The sequence below is a fragment of the Agelaius phoeniceus genome, chromosome 6, assembly GCF_051311805.1.
Source record: "Agelaius phoeniceus isolate bAgePho1 chromosome 6, bAgePho1.hap1, whole genome shotgun sequence".
Lineage (NCBI taxonomy): Eukaryota > Metazoa > Chordata > Aves > Passeriformes > Icteridae > Agelaius > Agelaius phoeniceus.
In genome coordinates this window covers 57835637-57857841 of record NC_135270.1, presented here as the reverse complement: position 1 = coordinate 57857841, position 22205 = coordinate 57835637, and the positions used below count along the sequence as shown (strand labels likewise).

The 22205-nt window shown below is 44.1% G+C and overlaps 1 protein-coding gene across 1 annotated transcript in view; it reads right to left on the bottom strand.

Moving 5' to 3' along the window:
* Nucleotides 1–363: 363 nt before the first annotated feature.
* KCNH5 (potassium voltage-gated channel subfamily H member 5) overlaps nucleotides 364–22205 on the bottom strand; it is a 162638-nt gene continuing 140796 nt past the window's right edge. Inside the window, exon 11 of the mRNA XM_054635039.2 lies at nucleotides 364–12543. Within this exon, the coding sequence (XP_054491014.1) occupies nucleotides 11596–12543 (948 nt within the window). The 3' untranslated portion in view covers nucleotides 364–11595. The remainder of the gene's footprint in view (nucleotides 12544–22205) is intronic.

The window sequence follows — 22205 nt, the reverse complement described above, 5'->3', positions numbered from 1 at the left end:
GGTTGAAAGAAAATACTTATTTTCTACTTAGATAAAGTATTCCCTCTTCAGCCTGATTTGCTTGGGAGAGGGAATTAGATGCTACAGAAGTTTTATGGATGAGGTATCTGTGACCAGCTCAGCTTGATTTATTTCCTATTGTCTTCAGGCTAACAAGGAGGAGGGTCAAGAACTGTTCCTATTGTCCTGTTGAGGAGCTCCATTGTAACAATAGATTTATGTATCTCCCTCATCCCCAAACCACCTAAAAATAAGATTATGTTTTGCTCATTAATCTCAACAAATTGTGTTCTGCTTTGTTCAGGAAAACAAGAGCTATGGCTTTTATGGTGCTCAAGAAAAGTAAGGACACAAACACTGAAGGTCAATAAAATGCACTTTTTATTCTGTATCAATGAAAATAGAGCCACATGTAAATAAAGACGTGTGGAAAAAAAAAAATCAACATTGATCCTCCCTGAAGAAGTACAGTTCATTGTGCTAAAACCCATTTTCCTTTGGGTTAGAAACAGTTGTCTGCCAATGCTTTAAAGTGACCCACGATTTTCCTTGTTGTTGAATTTTAGCAAACAGAAAAGTGCAACAAGAAGCTTCCTACAGATAAACCAATTTCCCCCGAGCACACACGGCAACGTCCAGGGGTGACAGGAGAGTCACAACCAAGAAAAGCATCCCAAGCTTCCTCCTGGGCAGCACACAGGTGGCCAAGGGAGCATCCACTCTGCACAAACTGTGTGATTTCCAGCAGAAAGATGGTCCTTCCTTGCTGCAATTCCTGATTGCTTTGCAGGTTTCAGATATGGTAGCAGAGATGCATTCCTTTCATAGCTGTTCGCTTTCAAACGCTTTATTTTATTTCTTTTTTCTTTTCCTCTAGGTTTTTATAAGCTTCCTGCTGTCAAAACACAGTTCTCAATTGCTTTTGTAGAAATAATCCTGAAAGGCAGAGGCATTTAAAATCCTCCCAAATCCTCAGTATATTAACAACAGCAAAAAAGATAGCTGGGCTGTTGAAAAATATTGTCGGGAACATGAATGTCATTTGCATTGGCGAGTGTACAAAGAGCAGCAAGTAGTAACAAAAGAAACATCACCCCAGCAATAACCCTTTCCCCCAATTTCTTCCTTGCAAAAAAAAAGAGTTTTCTCAAAATACTTTTCCTCCCCACAGTCCCGTGTCTGTGAATCACATACATTCAAAAGCAGCAGTCACTCTGTAGATCAGGTTTCCCAACATGAGCTTTTAAAACCAGTTGTTTTGCCCAACTTCTCCACGAGGGTTGCACAAACACAATTATACCAGCTGGTGCTTTTTCAGCTAATGGGACACCTTGAAACTTGAACACAGAAAGTAAGGACCTCAGGGTAAAAAAAAAAAAAAAAAAAAAGGATTTAAAGCTCACTATGCTTTCAAAGTCCTGCTAATGTTCATGGAAAGATTCCTACAAGCAAGGGATTAGTCCCTGTTAGGTGCTGGAGGGTGGAGAGACACACCACAGCACAAATGTGCCACAAATGTGGGGTGGGGAGTGCTGAGCTGGTGATACAAGGGAAGGAAAAAGATGCACATTACAATTTCAGCAGGAAAAAAAAAGTAGAATAAATAGAAGGCAGGTTATGCCAAAGTGGGGTGCTCAGCACAGCCCCGTGGGTACCTTGTGAGGGCAGGCTGGTTTTTAGGTTCAACATCTCTGTGCAGGCTTGTACAGCAGCTCCTGCTCAGTTTAGTTTTGTTGTCATTTTGGGTGAGGGGGGGAAGCCTAAGGAAGAAAACCTAGAAAAACAGTGCAATGTTTTGACTGTAATGAGGTCCCCTGCGATGCCAATTCATTAAAAAATAATCTCCCCCTGCCACTAATTGTGATTATTCTGTGACCATGCTCCTACCAGGATACTTCTGCAAAGCTGAGGGTGCACAGATCGTGCCCACCCCTTGTCCCTCTTTCTTCCCAGTATAAATCCCCTAGATTTTTCTTCATTTAGGAGCCTAGGATGACTAGTTGCCTAAACGTGTGGGAACTCATAAGCATATCAAAGGGATGGGGGAGGCAGGGGAGGAAGCCTGAACCCCATGTGTCCCTCCCAGAGCCAGGATTTCAGCCTTCAAAGCCTGGTCTGGGGTGGGGGCTACACTTCAGGAACCCCCCATAAGCTGCCCCTTCCCTTCTCTGCTCTGCTCTGCTCCAGGTGTGGACACAAACAGGACCCAAAAGTTGAGCACATCTGCCCACAGCTGGATCAGCAATGCTCAGATGGAGGGCTGCATGGCAGGATTCAGCCTCACAGCACCTGGTGCTCAGCCCCTTGTCTTTGTCATCATCTCTCTCTGTGGTAGCAATAATAGCTTTATTTTTAACTGTGCTTCTCCCCAGAGAGAGTTTGCACAGCTTATGCACATATCTGACTTGTGCAAGGATATTCCAGACAGCCATGAATTTTGAGCAGTTACTTTGGATGGAAATTACTGACAGTTCAGACACCAAGAATGTGTCTTTTGGATTCCAATATGTGTTAATTAAAAAGTGCCCTTTCCCTGATGGGGTCAGTTGATTTTTATGGCAATCCACCTTGCTGTCCCAATCTTCAAAGACATCCTCTACATTTCTGCATTCAGCATGCAGCATTTAGTAGGGCATGAAATCTTGGACCCATTTGCATTAGACAAGGGCCTGAAATTAAAATTCTAGTACCCACAGTTCTCAGTTTTGAGAAAGCTCAGCCCACGCTGGGACTCAGTGTCCTGGTCCCTCTGCATGAACTGGGTTAGAGAAATTAATGGAAAGAATTCCACTGACCTTACAAGGAATATTTACACAAGATGCTCAAAGCTTGAAAATATTTACCTCCAAAACAGAGAACACAATTTAGAAGATCTGCTGAGACCACTTTACTGAACCACTCAGTCACTGGCTGGTATTTAAGCAGGACATTAAAAAATCTGCTCTTGCTACAATTCTTATTAGCATATTATTTCTCCTGAACACAAACAGCAAAACAGATCATTACCTCATTAAATCTGCTGATGCAACATCACTTAATCAATCTCCCCATTTCTACAATTTGCTAGCCTAATGATCTAGGCAAGAAAACATGGGAGGAAGGAAGGAGACAGAAAAGGATATAAAGAAACAAATAAGGAAGGAAAACACTGCATTTCATTGTGGAAAATATCCTGTTTGTATTATGTAGCTTTCAAAGCACAGAAATTAACTCAAGATACTCAGCTACACCTGCACATAAAAGCCCAGGCAAGTCTCTGTGCAGAAGAACAGTCAATGGGTATGTAAGGTTTATGAAGCATATCATGTCCTAATTCATGTGAGGGTGGTTGGCAGGACTAATGGGATTTTGTTATATAAACTGTGCTGATAAGGCATTGGAGCTTTAAACTGTTAGCAAGAGTATTTTTATGGCTGGGATGTTTTCCAGACAAGATATGGTGAACCTTTACCTCTGCTTGCAGCCCCACAAGCTGCCCCACATCCCTTACAGGACTGCAGATCTCTTAGAGGGCAAATAATCAACAATCACCAAGTAAGGGGGGAGCAAAGCTGCCCTAGGAGAAATGCTGCAGCATTCCCAGCTTTAGGAGCATCTCTGAATCCCTGTGAAACCAGGGGCAGGGGGAGGCTGACACTCAGGTCAGGTGAAATGTGTCCATGGAAGGGAAATAGTGCCAACTGTTACATTGGAGAAAACATGGTTTGTGTGCAGGTTTTCTGGGAAAGCTCATTAGCCAGTTGTGCCCTGCACAGAAATGAGCCACAGCTCCCCTTGTCTGAGAGCAGGGATTTTATTGGGACAGCTGAAAGGAACATTTACAGACCTGCTTCACACTTCAATGCTAATGAGCTTTTCCACTGGTATCAATAAATTCTCCTGCTCACAAGTTTAGCTTTCCTTTGGCATGCATTGCCAGATAAATCCTTTATTGTCTTTCTGGTAGCTTGCCCAATTCCCACCAGGCAGATTTTTAAAACCCAAATCCTGCCTTATTGCTGGCTACTGCCTCTCTCACCCAATAAATTCAATTTACCACTTGATAGAATTAGGCAGTTGGTGGCCCTCAGCCTTTCCTTTAAATAGAAAAGAGATGTGTCTGGGAATCTACAGGCCATCAACAGGCAGCAGGAAGGGTTGGGAGGTGCCATTCCATCCTTGCACCCATAATCCTTTCTTAAAAGTCCCATTGTGGGGGGATCCTGCAGAATAAAACCCCTTTTGTGACTGATTTCAGGAGAAGGATGTTCACACTCACCTACTGATGATCTCAAAGGGATGAGCTCTGAACATGCACTGAGTGCAATGGGGTTGTTGGCATTCAAAAAGCTGGGTATAAACAACTAGTTGAGGTGATATTTCAGCTCTGAAATTTTAAGGTACAACCTGACTGAGCTTGTTTGTAATGCCAGGACTCCTAATTATACCTAAAATAAAATAAAATAAAATAAAATAAAATAAAATAAAATAAAATAAAATAAAAGAAGCTGTTGCCAAATAGCATTTGATGATTTGAGTGAAGAAGGCAGTAATTAATCCTGCAGGGACAACAGAGGACTAATTAGAAGCAGAGCAGAAATTTTGTTTTCCTTTAGAAAAAAAAAGCCTTTTTCCATGAGAGCTCAGATAAGACACCCAATTTACAAACTGAACTGTGACCTCCAACTAATGGTCCTGGAAGCAGCCTTGGATGCAATTGAATTCCCAATGATTAGTCAGAAAGTGATTTTTTTTTCCTTTTTCTAGGAAATAAAAGTGGTGACAGAGAAAAGAGGTGGAACATGTCAGGAAAATCTACTGAAAACAAGTCCAGAACAGGAAAGTGCCCACATGTCTTGGAACAGGACACGTGGAGAAGCTGAGCAGAGCCTTAGGTTTGCCTGAGGAAATACAGAGAAATGTTACTATCCCTACATGGCACTGGTTCAAATTGCTGCTGGGGCTGAAGTTCACCCAAAGTGTAACTGGAGCAGGAATGGTCACACACATGGCAGAAGCTGGTGTCTCACTCCAGTTCCCCTTCTCAGAGTGGCTCATTAAAACCCACAAACACCCCAGTCCCTGCCATTCCATGGAACACTGCACTACTCAAGGGTGTACAAAAGAGCCGCGAATAAAATAAAATAAAATAAAATAAAATAAAATAAAATAAAATAAAATAAAATAAAATAAAATAAAAATGAAGGTTTGTTTAATAAAACAATGCCCTGAGAATGGCAGAAGCCTTGCCCTGTTATTCCTGTTTAATCTGGAGACTTGTTGCTAAACCACAGATTGAGAAGGATTTTGTGAGTAACCCTGTGAGCCATCACAGAGATTGAGGACATTACAGAGTCTAGGAAAATATCTAATAACAGAGCCAGGTGTAAACCTTTGAATGTGCCTTGACAAGCAGGGAATAAGCCTGGGAATGGGGCTTGGGCAGACCCTAGGAATGTGCCCAGAGCCCATGGATGTGCCCAGACCCTTTGGACAAGCCCAGATTTTCTCATCAATGGTGTGCACTCATTGAGGAGCAGGCTGAATCCAGAGGGATGAGAATCCAGAGGGATGAGAATCACCTCCAGATCCAGCCACTAATGAGAAACCTGCACATTTCCTACAGCCTTGGATGTGCAGGTCTGCCAGGGCAGCACTGAAAACCAGCTCAAATGCTATTGATATTTTGATGGCATTTTCAGACACTGTAATCACCTTCCACTGGACTGGGGAAGAGGCTGGAAGAGGGTGTGGGTGTTGTTGATGTATCCATATCAGCCCACTGCTTCCAGAAACTGCATAGTCACTGAGACACTATTCTCAGTGTTTGGCACCAAGGGTGGATTTTAGCTGATGCCTGACTAAATGCCTAATTTATTTCTATGCCATAGTTTTAGAATATGCCAGATTTCTCTGCTGTCTGTTTGATGAGTATTGGCTCTCACAGCTATTATCTGGAAAATTGGCAACATGCTCCTTCACATGGTATTTAAACTGAAAACCAGAAAAAAATAGGACATAACTAAAAACCTTCAAATTTTACCTCCTGTTTGTGCTATTAAAATCTACAGAATCACCAAATGATAAAACAGAACTTGGGACTTTCTGGAAATCACTTGGTCCAACCCTCTCTGTTCAGGGCCAGCTGCAAATAGAGAGTCCATACACTGATGCTACATATTTTAGATACTCTGTGCCCCTTTCCAACAGGATTTTGGGATACTGGAAGAGTTTTGGCTCTCCTGAAGCCCACATTTTCCCCTAGTAGCAGATTTTTGAATATCCTTTAATGGACTTTCCCTGTCCCACAGGGAAAAAAAGTCTGCCAGCCTCATCCTGTCCTGGAGCAGGGAGGGCTGAGCCCAACCTAGCACAAAATCCTTTTTATAGGGCTTTTAATTAAGGCTAATTGATGTATTCATGGCAGAAAGCCAGACACAGAGTTGGTGCACACCAGTAGTCTCAGATTGTGGGCCAAACAAGCTTGCATCTCCAAGAAGAAAATAACAAAGAAAAGAACATATCTGCTTTATAGCAAACAGATAAAAAGGTTTGTGAGAATACTGCCCCAGATTCCTGGTTCCACGTGCCATGCATCAGGGGGCTGATTAGCATAATATAAGAAATAAATACAATTTATTCAGCATGGCCTGGTCAAGCCCTTTTTAAATGCTTCTGCTATTTGAGTGTACAAAATCAATATGTGCCTTCTTGTCCCACTGTGCACTACAAGGTCAATTTTCTGCCTGGCTAAATGCACCCTCAGTAAGGATGATTTTAGTTTGTTTGTCATTTGTTAGATAGCACAGCACTGATCTTTGCACAATATTCTTTATGTCAGTAAGAACATTCACTGCTTCTCTGCCAGAAGAAATATGGATTTTTTGTCAGTTTTAGCTCCATTCAGCACTTTGCTTTAAGAACATATTTCATTTAAATACACCATAGCATATTAAACCAAATAAAACATGTAGAGATTGTGTTATCTGCTTGCACCAAAAAAATTAGGGGAGAGTTATAAAAAATATTCCCAGATGTGGAAATCTAGATGGATCAAACTTTTCCTCCTACAGCCTATTAAGAGCAATGTTAACAAAACCCATTCAAACCCTCCTCTGCAGGAAAATGGAATTTGAAAACCTTTTTTTAAAAAATAAACCAGGTATCACTTTGACACCACCTCACTTAGGGAAAAATGTATTTATTTTAAAAGACAATCTGTCCAATTCTGACATCCAAAAAGATAGGCTTGAGTTTTCTAAATGCTCTAAATCCAAGTTAAAAAAATGTAAATTTCTCACAATATATCCTTCTATGTCCTCACTCCCAAATTCCAATTAAACCTTTGGCTTTTTTTTTTGTTTTCCCTTCCAGTTCAGGACATCTTTTCCCCCAGAAGCCTCTAAGCTATTTCATGAGCACAACATCTGTTTTCTGACCCAAGCAATGATGACATCTGTAGAATGGTCTCAGTTACTTCCAGGGCAATTGCTCTTGGCTTTGCAAAGAGTACAACATTATTTCTGCAGCTTCTGAAACTGTCCTGGGATCCAAAATGCATATTAAAGTCTGATCTGATTATCAGATTCAGCCTTCACACCTGTGCAGCAGGGTTACTCTCCATGTGGTGGCAAATGAAGACTGAACCTGAGTCTAGCAATGAGCCCAAACTCTGGTGCAGCATCAAGCCCCTACAGTTGTGCTACTTCTGCAGGAAAGAAAAATGGACAAAGCTTAAGTTTGTCACCTCCAGAATCAGCTCTGCTCTAACCCCCGTGCCCTGGCAAAGACAGGAAAAAAAAAAGATTTACAAATACAAATTCAGAAGAACTGAATCCTCACAACAACACAATTTTTTTCCCAGTAATTATCCTGAAGTGCTGTTCTATCTCTTATATGCAACATTACACAAAAAAAGCTATTAAAAGTACTCTAGTTCATTTGCTTTGGGAAGTGTTTACTTTTCTGTACACATTTTCTGTACACATTTTATTTCTATTCCAGAGTCCAGAAAGATAAAATCCACTGGTGTGCAGGTAAAATGCTTTGGACACACAAAGCACAGGGTAGGTGCTAAGGATGCTGTTCCCAGCATCTGGCAGGAACATCTGTACAGGTTTTGAGCTCTTACAGGAAAGGAAAGGAAAGCATGCAGCCAAGAGCTCCCTCCCCATGGTGTGTCACTGCTTGAGCACTGGTCTGGGTGGAAGTGACACCTTGGTGTCCTTATTGCACTTAATGACTACAGGTGGCTGCTTTCAGTCCAACCTGGACTACAGGAGTGTGAATCATGCTTTTTGACAGAGAAGGAAAGCCCCAGTCACTCATCACATCATGCACAATGACATCTCCACGAGGGGACAAGGACAACCCCATGGGAGACGAACTGCTGACGACTCCGTGAAGCAACATGTAACGCTCCCAACACGGATTTTGGAGGCAAAGTCCTTCAGAATTGCACCAGCCATTGCCAACCCCCCAAACTGGGCCTCTCTCAGCACACAGAGGCTGGGACAGCCCATCCACAGGCTGTGCCTGCAGGGCACCCATCACACACTCCACTGCTTTGTGCAAGGTACAAGCTGGTTCCACTGAACTTGCAATGGACAGTGCTGGGATATCAGAGTCAAAGCAGCACTAGAAACAGACCTGGAGACACTGTATTTGTTTCATGAACTTGGTATTTTACACTATTTAGCCACTCACTACACATTTAAACCACTCAAGCTGCACTTGAACTGTAATAGACATTCTGGGCCTGCCCAAATGATTTTCAAGGTCAGACTAATCCTGTTAACACATTCTCTCATTGTAAAGTGGCACAAAGTTACACCTGACTTGCAAGATAAACCTAAACAGAGATCCCTTTGCATGCCATGCAGTTCTACCTAGAATTAATATCAGTCATAGAGAAAGAAAAGCAGTCTGTCACAAAGGCAGAGGAATTAAGGCTAAAGCTTTCTAACAAAGCCAACCCCCATTATCCTGCTGTCTCTTTTACAGCATCACTTCATGATGCATTCCAGGAATTTTAACAAAGTCTGGCCCCCAGACTGAGCCTGAGTGGCTCAGCTATTCACCAGGCAGCCCTGGGCAGTGGCTGTGTGTCTGTCTACACCAGCAGACCAAGTCAGGCAAGAACATTCAACACTTGACATCTTGGCACTTGAACTGTACCCACAAGGTCTGTGCAGACTCCTGCAGCAACCCTGTAACTCCCTAACCCCATAACCCCCCCCATTCTTTCAGAATCCCAGGGTGGGACTTGTCACAGGAATGGCAAGCCCTGTTGTTTTGCAGGTGCAGTTTGTTCTTGCAGTCCAAACCATGGCTGCAGAGTCATGGACTTGCACTTGTGTCAGAACAGCAGCTGCAAATTACAGCTGAAAAGTCTGACAGAGACAACTGCAGCTGCAGAGAACTAAAATGAGCAGGTGGCCTGACCACCAGGCTTTGGGAAGAGCTGTCCCCTACTGTGGCTTTTTGTTCTTTCTCCCCCTTTTTTTTTTTTTCTCTAATTTCCCTAAGAAAGGGGCAGACACAGGACAGAAAAAACTGTCATCTCCCAAAGGCCTCCATGAGTTGACACAACAGAAGCAATGACTTCTCTGGTTTTCTTATGAGCTTTTGGAGCTCTATGGGTTTGGATTTTATAATATGAAGAAGATATGTTCACTCTAAGATGTAGATTCATAATTGCCACTACTGCAAATGATGGTTTGTTTGGGTTTTAGGGATTTTTTTAGTTTTTCAGGAAGTGAATTTGTTTAGCCTAGTTTTCTAATGTTAAAAAATGGATCTAATACTGGTGTGTGTTTAGAATGCTCACTAATTATACCCATGTGTTTGATATACCTGATTCATAGTGATGCCTTGTGGTACATACATATTTTACTCCAGGCACTTTTGAAAACACAGGATCTTGATACAAGAGGTCATTTAAGCCATAGCCAGGGGGAATCCTTCTCTGAAGGAGCCACTGTGCTCTGCTGGGCTGGCCTCAAACTATATCAGGTAACACCTCTGAAGCTGCAATGGCAATTTCTGCTATGCATCTTGTGTACCTGGATTCAAACCAGTGCAAATGGAGAAGCAAAAACCCTCACCACACTCAGGGGCAGAGTCCGAAAGTCCAGCTCCAAACAGGAGATCAAACAAGATGCAGTGCAAAGCCTGCCCTGCTGCAGCCCTGCAAAGCCAGCAGCTCCAGCCCAGGAGTGGAGAGGGGGGTCTGAGCACAGCCCAAGGCTGGGAGATGCCAATGGGAGGCAGCTAAGAGGAGGGACAGAGCCTCTGACACCAACCTGAGGGACTCAGTGTGTGTGGGACCTGTGGGCACTGCAAGCCTGCTCCTGAAAGGTGGCCCTCCATGCACTGAAACCTGCAGGAGCCCCAGGCAGGAGCAGCACTCCAGGCAGGGCTCCCTCCCCCAGCACACCCACGATCATCCACGCACCTTGGACTACACACAACCACATCCTGACCAGTTATTGTCTCTCTATCTAAAGGCAGCTGCACACTGATAAATGTCCTCAGGAAAGAGAGTGGAGGGGGATTTACTGCAGCCTTTTAACTTCAGGCTTTCAAACCTGCTCACATGGTTCCCAAGAAGCTGAACTATGGATGTTCTCTCCCTTGCTCAGACCTCGTGCAAAGTCTTTCTGCCAGGGGCAATAGGGGGGACAGGGGGAGAGCAACCTCAACCCCACAAAAATGGGACATGCTAATGAAGATACTGACAGAACCAGACACCACCACTGAGTGCTGCAAAGAGAATTTACATAATGTTACTCTAACAGTTCAGTAAAAATGGCATCAGTAAAAGGAGGCTTTCAAGAAATAAGTTACCCCCAAACACTCAGGGAGTGCAACCGAGAGAGTTTCTGTTAGTTTCATTTTGTTACATAAATCACCATTGTTATTATTCTTATTATTATTATTTCTTACCTTACGATGTTAAAAGAGCAGGAGAATACTTGAAATAAAAGGCTGTGCATGCACAATACCCACACAAATAAATTCCAGTGATCCACCCTAGCACCAGGCACGGTGCCCTTCCCTGCCCACTGAGCTGAGCCCTCCCTTTAGGAGGAGTAGGGGAATTCATCACCAAATATACAGTATATTGTCATGGAATGATACCAGGAAACAAACAATACTAACAGGAGTCTGAACGTGTCCTTCACGTCATATTAATCTACTGACAGTGAGGAAATAAAAGCTCAATTCACCCAGCCTGAGATCAAAACTGTCATGGCAATATTGGCAGGTTAGACCCTGATTCTTTAAATAGTACATTGCCTTTGTTAAACAAAAGTCATTCTTTTATTACATAATAGAGATTATAAATAAATGTAAAGTGTGCATGCAGTCAACTGCATATTATACAAGCAATATCTATGTTAATAATTGCTTTCTTTGGCAGGCCAGAATCCAGCTGGACATGCAATATTTACATATCAAAATCCTTGGTGTGTTCAAGTCATATTGGATGCAAGTGAAAATATATATGTATATATATTTACCGTATACACACACATTTATATATATATATGTATAAAGGTATATATACACCTCTGCATATATACTGTATACATATATACACATAGGTATATGCTAAAAGTGGATTTCATCTTTTTCAGATTCGGGTGATGCAGGCCTCGAAACACTAAAAATATCCTGACAGGGTATCTGGGGAGGGGACTGGGGTGATAAATGAGACTTGGGGGAAGAGAGCTGAGATACGTTCTTTTCAGACAATATTTTTAAAATTTCTGCCACCTGCTTCTCAAGGGCAGCCATCCTGCTGCTTAGCAGCTGGATATCTTCTTTGAGTTCGTGCTTGACTTCCTGCAGCGTGGTTTGTAAGGCCTGCTCAGGAATGGGGTAGAAAGGACACCTAGCATCCGCCTGGATGGGGCTGTGCTCCAGGGGGCTGCGAGTCTCACCAGCTTTATCCAAGCGAAGGTCACTTTTTGTGATTCCACTGTCACAAGAGTCCGTTTTCCTCAGTGGGTTTTTATTTACACCGTTCTCCGAGTCATTGGACTTGGGGTCATCGGACAGCAAGCCCATGGACTCGGCCTTTGTGACGTTGTTCCAGTCCTCCTTCTTCTCCTCGTGGGCGCCCATGGTGTTCTTCAGCCGGAGCCAGCCCTTCCCGTTCCCATTCTTCATCCTCATGGGGCTGTTCACCTTGAGGCATTTCTGCTCTCCGTTCCCGTTCGGCTTCAGCTCCATCACGTCGCGGTTGTTCTGCTTCACGGCCTCGCTGCTTTTCATGTAGGCCAGGGTGGTCTGGATGGGCGTGATCTGGGACACGGTGACCACGCTGGTGCCCGTGATGGAGGCCCCGTTCTGCACGCTCCTGCTTTCCACCTGCAGCTGGTTCCGCTCGGGGTCGGCGTGGGTGGAGCCCTGGTTGCGCATCTCCTTCTGCTGCTTGAATTTCTGGAAGAGTTTCCGCACGGGGTGGTCCACGGGGATGCTCAGGGTCACCTCGTTCTTCTGGCGCAGGCGCTCCTCTTCCTCCTTCTTGACATCACTGATCTTCCTGAAGATGATCTGTGGGGGGATAAATCCACGACAGAGTCAGGACCCAAAGGACACCACATGGAAATATTAATTTGAGATGGGTAAAAAGTCTTGAGAACTGCCATTTCTCTCTTTATTCTTAATTCTGATCTTCCTTTCCATCTTAATTTTTTGTAGTGAATTCAAATGGAGCTGATCAAGACACAGCAACCTTAATGTTAACCACTATAGACGGGGTACTTACACAGACACACACACTTTCTTAACAGGATACATTAAAAGTGGCTTTCACCTTTTTTCCTGATGCAGAAGGTACTACTACTTGAAGAACTAAAAATATCCCGACACCAGCGGAAGGAAAGAAACAGAACAAAGAGAAGAAAGCCCTTGACAAAGAACCCAAATACTGTGATGCCAACCTACCCATTACTCACACTCATACCTGCTCTGTCACTATCTTTAGTACAGATCAAAAGGAAACAGTAATTCAGCAGGGACTACACAGCTGCAAGATAAATTCAATGTACACACACTTCCAGAGGCTGGAAAATCCCAGCTTGCTATATTCTTTTTGGTTTTGCTGTTAGGTTAGGGGTTTTTAGGAGTGTTGGAGGGTGCAATTAGGTTCCCCATGGGCCACATGTGTGGCTTCACACACTTTACAAGTGTTTACTGCAGAATTAGCATGTCTAATATGTGTAGGTGAACTGGAAGCATCGTGGAGAAGCAGCATAACAGGGCTGTGTGTGGCTCTAAATCCCAGCAATATCCACCATCTCATCATGCCATTTAATGCTGAGTTATTTCACCCAGCAGCATGTCTCAGGCTGCTACAGAAAAAGGAATCTGAGCCTCAAGCTGAGGGAGGAGGATCCACAGAGCAAAATCTTTTTGTTGATTTTCTGCATGTTACTTATATGATTTTTTTATTTTTATTTTTAGGTTCATCCAGTTTTCTTGAATGTGGGACTGGGAATCTGGGAAACTGGTTCTCTGTTTGACAACACTGTGAAAAGCAGCCTGTGATTAAATACAAATATGGACTGTGAAGGGATCGTGTGGTAAGAAAAGGAAAACAAAGCCCTTGAAATACACAAACAAAACTCTGTGTCAGCCAGCTGTAGGCTTTTGAAATATCAACTTGAGTATCCATATTTGAGAATCTATTTACTTTCAAGTCTCACATCTTCAGAAGTCAGCAGAGAAGTGCCACGATGGCAACAGATCCTTTACTGCATGAATCTGGGATGAGCTGGACTTCAAAGCTTCGTTAGAGCTTTCAAATGCAGTAGATATCTCCTTGCCTGATGCTGATAGGCACAGCTGCTTATAATAATTTGGTTAACTTGCTTATTAGAAGCCCAGTTAAAAAAATATAAACAAAAGCAAGGGACAACCATGGAAGTTACTTTAATCTGACTACTCTGACCTAGATGCAGTGACACATTCCCTCATTTGGAGGCTCCCCTTCATTAGCAGCTGCCCTCATGGAGCTACTCTCTCTCTCTCTCTCTCTCTCTCACTCAGGCCACTCTCAAGAGCAAATAATGGCAAGAGAAACTGCCCTTGATTCAAAATTGAGTGATCACATTTAATTGAAGCCACGCTCTCTAAAGGCACATTTGGAAGGTGGGTTGTGTGTGATGTTTTGTTTGTGCCTCTCTTGCCCCAGAGGGCAGCACAGCACCTCTGGCAGAAGATGCAGCAGTGGAAGCAAGCAGCTGCAAGGATGTGTCCCCAAGGAGTGTCTCAGGGGACATGGCTGGTTCCTCTCCTGGTGTCCCCGTTTGGCTGTGCTGCTGTGCCGAGTGCTGAGTCCCTGAAAACATCTGCAGGGGGGGAAACATCCTCTACCCAAGCTTTACAAGGTTGTGTAGGGACAGGAAAAGGAGAGTAGGCTTAGACTGGACCCCAGGAAGAAATTATTTACTGTGATGGTGGTGAGGCCCTGGCACAGGGTGCCCAGAGCAGCTGTGGCTGCCCCATCCCTGGCAGTTTTCCAGGCCAGGTTGGAGGGGGCTTGGAGCAATCTGGGATAGTGGAAGATGTCCCTGCCCACGGCAGGGTGATCTTTAAAGTCCCTTTCAACCCAAACCATTCTATGTTTCCATTATTGCCCTGCTTTCTGGCCATGAATCTGTGTCACAGCTTGAGCCTCCTGCTCCCTGCAGGTGGCCTGTGGCTGGCAGCTGCTGTCCAGAGGCAGTGGGGGATGCTGGAAGGGAGGCAGCTCCAGCAGCCTGGCATGGGCCCACAGTGCTTCCCTGGCCAGTGTGGCACTGGATGTGCCATTGGGAAAGGCAGGAGGCACCTCTGACAACTTCTGTCCTAGTGCATGTTTATAATAACCAGATTGACAGCAACAAAGACCACAGCAGCAGGTTTTGATTCCTCTGTCAAAGCTTGCACTTCATTGAAAATTACCCTCACTTCCCTTTCTCCCCCAGTCCAGTCTTGGTTCTTTTATCCCTCTTCTAGACTCAGTTTAAACCTTCCCCAGACAGAGGTTATCTCCCTGCACAGAATATAATTATCAGTGACTGCTGGTGCTGGGTTTGGCAGAAGAAAAGCCAAAACCTCTCTAATCTGACACCACCTGTACTTCACACTCCTGAAGTGTGTCCTTATAGAAGTCAGGAAATTACTGTGAAGCTTTTTACCCCAGAACCACTTGGCCAGGTGTCATTTGGATGGGTTGAGCCCAGTGGCAGAGGGGTCTGAGCATGAGTGCTGCTGTGACTCCGAGCAGAGCAAACACTTCGGGAACAGCAGAAAGGGATGGTGGCCAAGGTGGCAAATGCCATCAAATACAGGATGCAAATCTGGTCTGCTGTGTGAGGCCAAGGACCCACTGACCACTCACAGCCATGAGCTTTACCCCATGGTGAAGCTTTATGGCCATGCATTGGAGAAGACCCACCCCCAAAGCCCTGCTGTCACCTCCTCAGAACGTGTCCTCTCAGCTTCCTGCAGGACACAAGCTGACAGAGCTCTTCAATGGGTTATTTCCCTTTTCTTCTCGTGGGACAGAAGATGCTCCAGCCTGGAAGGGTTCTGGGCAGCTCCTTTAAAGAAGCAGATCTGCCACATGCTGATTAGTGCAGAAAATGCCCAGAGACTCAGAAATCCAGGGGTTAGCTGAGAGTCAAGAATTCAGGAGTGATCTGCCTCAGTGTTTCCAATGGAGCAAAGGTGGGGTGGAGCACAGCTCTGGGCCTACCCTCCCCTTGGCTCTCTATGTAACCTGTAGGTGTTCATAGCTGTTTGCTATTTTCTTTTTCACTCTGAAATGCAGAACCAAGCAGACCCTGACACCCCAACTGACCATGTGGGGCAATGGCACTTTGGATGGAGACTGAGGTCTTGGTCCTCACTCTCCCACTGAACTATTCTGCCAAGGAAATCATTTCACCCCCTGGAGAACTTCCCCCTCTTCCTTCTCCTCAACCAAGGAAGATGCACCCCTAGCACAGCAAGGATCCAGTTTTGGTCAGGAGTACTTGAGAGCAGTAGAATATGTACAAGTAAAAGAAAAGAAAGATCCTAAACAGACAAAGAACTGAAGAAAAAAAAACAAGATGTGAATTCTAGCACTAACAGGGCAATATTTATTTTTCATTACCAATTTTTTCCATATAAGGAGATTTTTCATGTGGCTGGATTTAATCTGCTTCCACAGTGGTTTAAACTAAACCAGAATAGTTAAAATGTGTTTACATTTACAAATGTTTACATGGAAACGTAATTCTATTAATGTCTAATAACTTTAACCAGCTTTTTTTCTTTATAAATAAGAATTGAAAAACATCTCATGCAATCTGACATTTCTCTGCAGATTGGGAGAGCATTATTTTGAAATCTTAAATTGTATGAGCTATTAAATTTGTCCCTGACCCTTCTCAGAGAAGTCACACATAGGCCTGCCCAAATGCATGTCCCAGGAACAGTCACAATCTTCAAAGAAGAAGCTGAATTAAGTGTATAGAGTTTATTTCAAGGAGTAAAGAGTCACACTCCTCTCTTACACCAAGTTCTAAATTCATTAATATAATAGACATTAAGTGCAGGACTCCATTTCCTTTATGGATCAGATTGTGAAAGACTCTTCCATGTGGCACAAATTTTGTCCCAGGGGACCAGATTCCTGGGTTTCTCTTAGTGTATTTATTTTGGGAAGAAGGGGCAATAGAGATGACATTAATTACTGAGCTGGCAAAGATGAAGCAGAAGTTAACTGACATTCAGCCATGGGGACTGAAACACTCAAGTTATTTATGAGGCAGGTATGGAGGAGAAAACAGCAATTTGAGATTCTCCATCTGATCTCAACCTCAGCCTTCTTTCCCTCCCTTCCACACCAAGAGGTAACTGATGTGAGTGTGAACTGTGTCCCTTCCAAAGGGGGCCCTTACCCCAGGTCCTGGCAATGGATGTGTCACTGCTGGAGCAGCTCCTGTGAGGTGCCAGCTCATATAACCAGCCCCAAGGCCAAGTGCAGATGAGGGCAACAGCAATGAGGAGTCAGGGAGGCAGCTCAAAGCTGAGACACACACACTGAATTAAAGAGTAAAGCTGTGGCCTTTTCAGGTGCTTTGAAATGCATCCCTTGTCTGCTGTCTTTTTTTGTAGCAGTACTGTGGAAATCATCCCTCCATGACCTTGCTCCATCCAGGAGATCTGCACAAAGATCCCTTAATAAGTGACTCCAAGGCAGGTACGTGAAGGGATTACAGAGCTGGTAAAAGTCTTGAAGAATTACAGGGAGTTCATAAAAAGTGGCAGCTGTTTGACCAGAGATCATCCTGTCCTGTGCCTGAACATCCCATGCTGTTGTTAGTGGTGTTCAAGGTGTGCCTGCTCCCCTCCACAGAAATGCACAGAAAGGGACAGCCATGGATCCACAGGGAGCACAGTTGTCATGGTGATGGATGCAGTGTGTGTGCACTGACTGGGAGGGAAGGAGGGAGGGAGGGAGAGCCACACAAAGCCACCAAAAAGCAAAGATTTCACAGTGTGAAGAGCCTGTCCTGGGAGAATTGGTTTGACTCAGCTCACTGGACATTTCTGCAGCAGAAACACCACACTTCAGTCCCCACAGCCACATCCACTCAGTAACCACAGGTCACTCTCATTACAGCACAGACCAGGCTGATGTCAGTGCTGATCATCTCTCAAAAGTTTGTTTCAGGGGTAATTATCTTGTCTGATTCAATGTCTTGTAGGAGCCCCATCTCCCTTGCATCTGATTGTTCACAACCCAATGTATTTGTCCAGATCCCTGTATTTTTGTTCCTATTTATTATAGCAACTTCTGAGAGGGCATCTGAGATCAGTGAGATAAGAATCAGAGAACCACAGAATCATTAAGGTTAGAATGAAGATAATCAAGTTAATGGTTGATGATCTTGATTTATTCATCAGGTTAATAAATTTGAAGAAATAGAGGACTCTTTTTAACCTGGACCCACCTGACAGCACAGGTCCAGAGCTGTACTTGAAAACACTGCAGATGGAGCAAGTGGGATGAGCAGACAAAGTGAGTTGGAGCTTCCCAAGTGATGGAGGCAGGATCTCAGGGAAATGCACCCTTCTTTGAACCACACTGCATAGCTGGCAGCTGGATTGCAGCTGGCTTACACCCACCCAGCAGCTCCTTCACCAGCTTTCAGAGCCCACCAGAAGGATTTGGACTGGTCCACCTCCTCCAGGAATGTCTAATTCCCATTCAAAAAGGGAATTAGAGTGTCCTCACAAGGTGTGTTGGCCTTGGCTTGTTTTTTGCTTTTATATAAGCCTTTTTTTTTGTTTTTGTTTTTTTTTTTTGGAAATAGGAGAGCTGCCTTCCCTTGCCTTCTTGGCCTGAAATTACACAAGCTTAGCCAAAGCTGGCAAATGGATTTTAAAAGTTTTGAGTGGTATAACTAATATCCAATACTGCAATAACACAGATCTCATTTTCTTTGGAAATAATGCTACAAGGCTGTACAACATAAATTTCCATAAAGATGTCTGCAAAAAATACTATTAATTTTCACATCTTGGAGTGCACTGTACAAAAGTAATTTACATTTTTGTCATGCTAATGTGGAAGGCAGATTTATGTCAGATCCAGGATTTAGACAGACACTGGATACCCCAGCAGAGACGTGTGTGCTATTTCCTGCTTCTGAAAATACATAATACATAAATACATAAATACATTTCCTGCCCCATAAAATACACCCAATTTCCAGAGCACAGACACTCGGAACAGGGCTCACCTATAAAGCCTCTGTCTGCATCTGAACTCACCCTCCAGGAGCCCTGCACAGCAGAGAGAGGAAGACAAAGGCACTTGGAAGGTGTGAGTCATTTCTTTCACCTGCAGCTGGATGTTAAAGCAGGTCAGACAAGCTGTACCCTGAGCTGCCTGCTTGTCTCTGGTGTCTGCACAGCCAGCTCCGTGCCTGTCGCCTCTGAGCAGACACCCTCCATGGATGGTGGGGCTGGAGGATTCAAATCCCCACCTGGGGCAGTGAAAATGTCAGGGTTTGGTGCAGAGTGTATAAAAAAAGCCTCCTGTAGTTATTCTCTGTGTATGTGTGTGTGTTTTGCACCCTTCATCTGATGCTGGTTTTATTTCCACCCCAGGGTGTTGGGATATTGCCAGTTCCTGGCTGGGGTGAATTCCCCACAGCCTCAGCCAGTCCTTACAGACAAACTTTATTCTGCCAAAAGCTGCAGAGGGAGGACAAGCCATGACTGCCCAGGAGACCCTGCCAGCCTGGTGGCTCTCAGTGAGAGTGTGTGGAAAATCAGATGGAGCCACTGAGGCCATCAGAGCAATGGCCTGGGAAGGGTTTGCTGGGTTTGGCAGTGCCAGTGGTGGGAGTGATCCAAGCAGGATCTGTCCTACAACACCTGGAGTGGGATGAGCTTTGCAGTGCAAAAGGATAGGTGGATAGAACAGACACATCTCAGGTGGTCTCCAGTTTTCTGGAGGAAACCCACCCCTTCCTCCTTGTTCTCACTACACTTCCCTTCCAGCAGGGGAATGGAGATGCCCTTCCCACAGCCCCTGGGAAACTGGAGACCACCTGAGATGTGTCTGTTCTGCACACCCACCCTTTTGCACTGCAAAGCTCATCCCACTCCAGGTGCTGTAGGAGAGATCCTGCTTGGATCACTCCCACCACTGGCACTGCCAAACCCAGCAAACCCAGCAAACCCTACCCAGGCCATTGCTCTGATGGGCTCAGGGGGCTCTGGGATGCTGCATCCCTCAGTCCTTGAGGACTGGTCCTCTCTAGGAGCCTTTAGCTGTCAAAACAGGGCATATCTGGGATCCTCTTTTCTGATATTCTGAAAACTAGGCCAGTCAAACCCAATTCCTAATGTATAACCCTTGGTGAAAAGGCTTGCTCCAAAATGAACATGTTTTTAAAATCTAGGCAGGTCCCAGAGAACTAGACTCACTATTAATACTTGATGTTAAAATGCTTTTAAATCTTATTTTTCAGATTTTCTTCTTCAGAAAGCTCCCAAGACATTACTAATACCTGATGCTAAAATGCTTTTAAATCTTATTTTCCAGGTATTATTTTTAAAAAACCAAAAAACCTCCATTATATTAAAAAATCTTCCTTTTTTGTCTACTTTAATTAAAAAGTGAATTTAAAAAGTCAAACTATGAAAGACTAGACAGAAATGGATTAACAGGAAATGACCCCATACAAGCCTTTAGGCTGCTTCCCCTAATTCACTCCTGCAAATCTCCATAAACTCATAGCTCCCTTTATTAATCTGCACTCCAAGGATGCAGAGTAGATGGTTTGAAATGATGGCTTTATTGTTCTTCTGCTCTGTACACACTACAGATAGCTTCACTTTGATGTGAAATTCAGCCTCAAAAACAAACTGCTCTAACAACTCTTTTAATTGCTCTCCAGTAAATTCCCCTTAATCCTCCTGTCCCAGGAACTGTTTTGTGTTAAACCACTGCTCCATCTGCGTGTGAGAAAGGAATCACTGTCCTTGGCTGTGCAGTGAAAATGACTGACTGCTGAGCAATTAGTTAATCTCCAGGATAGGGATGTCTCACTAAACAGTCTTTCATGCTGGATTTTGGAGGAAAAGAAGATTTCTGCAGGTTAGTCTTCCAGCTGCTTGAAAGAAACAGTAAATAATAGCCTTTCTGCAAATTTCCATTGATCCTCACTTCACAGATACAGTAACATGCTACAGCAAAAGCTTCCTACCAAGCACATTTTAATTTTGCTTTGGAGAAACTGTATTCACATGCATTCTTCCTCAGCAACTATTGAATTGACCTGCAAAAGATGTGAAGATTTCCAATCCAAGTAACAAAGTGATGTCGCTTCAAGGAAATGAGAATTATTTCCATGACGCTGAAAAAGCCCTTTTAAGGGATATTTAGTGGCATTTTATGTGCAAGGAAGAGGTTCATTCTTTTATGATGACTTAGTAAAGATCTTTGTCCCCCAAATTGCTCATCTAAAGAAAAATCAGGACATGTAATGAGGGAGGCACCCTTCAGAAAAGCACAACAACAGCCAATAACTGATTTCCAAAGTCCAGAAATTCCATCATCTCCTTACTGATTGTCCTACTGTTTAGAAATTGATTACTGTAGGTCAAATTTTAATCTGATTCCATTTCATGTTCACAATCAACTCTCACAGCACCTGAGTGCTCTTGCAGAGAGACATCTGTGCACGCTGGCAGCCAATTAGGCTGATCTGCATTTGTGAAAAATCATGAATATTAAGAAGAAAGTGGTTGAGAGCTTGACCCATCCTCTTTATACTTGGTATAGATCTGAAGTCATCCTGGTTTAATTTAAAACATGTCTGGATGGAAGAAGAAAGAGGAGAGAAGCGGGCAGAGATCCAAGTCTCATTTGTCACATCCCTGGAGCATGGTGGCCAAACACACAGAGCAGCAGGCTGGGATTCCCAGGGATGGATTATCCTGCTGGCCTGACCTTCAGCCAAGTGGGAAGTCCTGGACAAATCACTCTTCATGTCTCCATCTCCCCCGGTGTAAGACAGGATAATAACATTGCCCTCATTTCCCCAATTAACTGGAAATCCCTCTGTCACTGCTAACTATTTACAACTGAGAGACTACAACCCATGGCTGACAGCAGAGAGAGGTCACTGTGCTGGCCTGTTGCCAAAACCGAGGCAGTTCATTAAAAAAAAACAACAAAAAACAGGCACAGAAAGAATGCTCATAGGTGCCCTCAGGGCTTCAGCTCAAGATCAAGGGCCAGGGCACTGCTGCCCTGAGATGTTTAGGGCAGTGCACAATGGATGTACAGTGCTACATGAAGTCCTGGTCTCATGCCCTGAGATATCAGTCTCAGGTTGATTAAAGGCACTGACACCTACTGACACCTACTCTGCAAAGAAGGATCACTCAGATCACTCAGCTGGCCTGATGGATTCTTTAATCAGTGTGATTACACCTTCAGCCAAGTGTGGGCTGAGCTATGGAGTCAGATTTCCTAAAGAAATGCCAAAACCTTCTCCTCCCTTGGCAAAATTATACAGTTTTCCACCAACTACAAGAGTGTTATCTGAGAGCAGCTCAGTTTCCTCTTCTGTTCTTTCAGCCACTCAGGCCTGAGCTCCTCCTGCCCAGAGATGCCTCCACCTTTTCATATCCCAGGGAAAACAACTCATGGATTT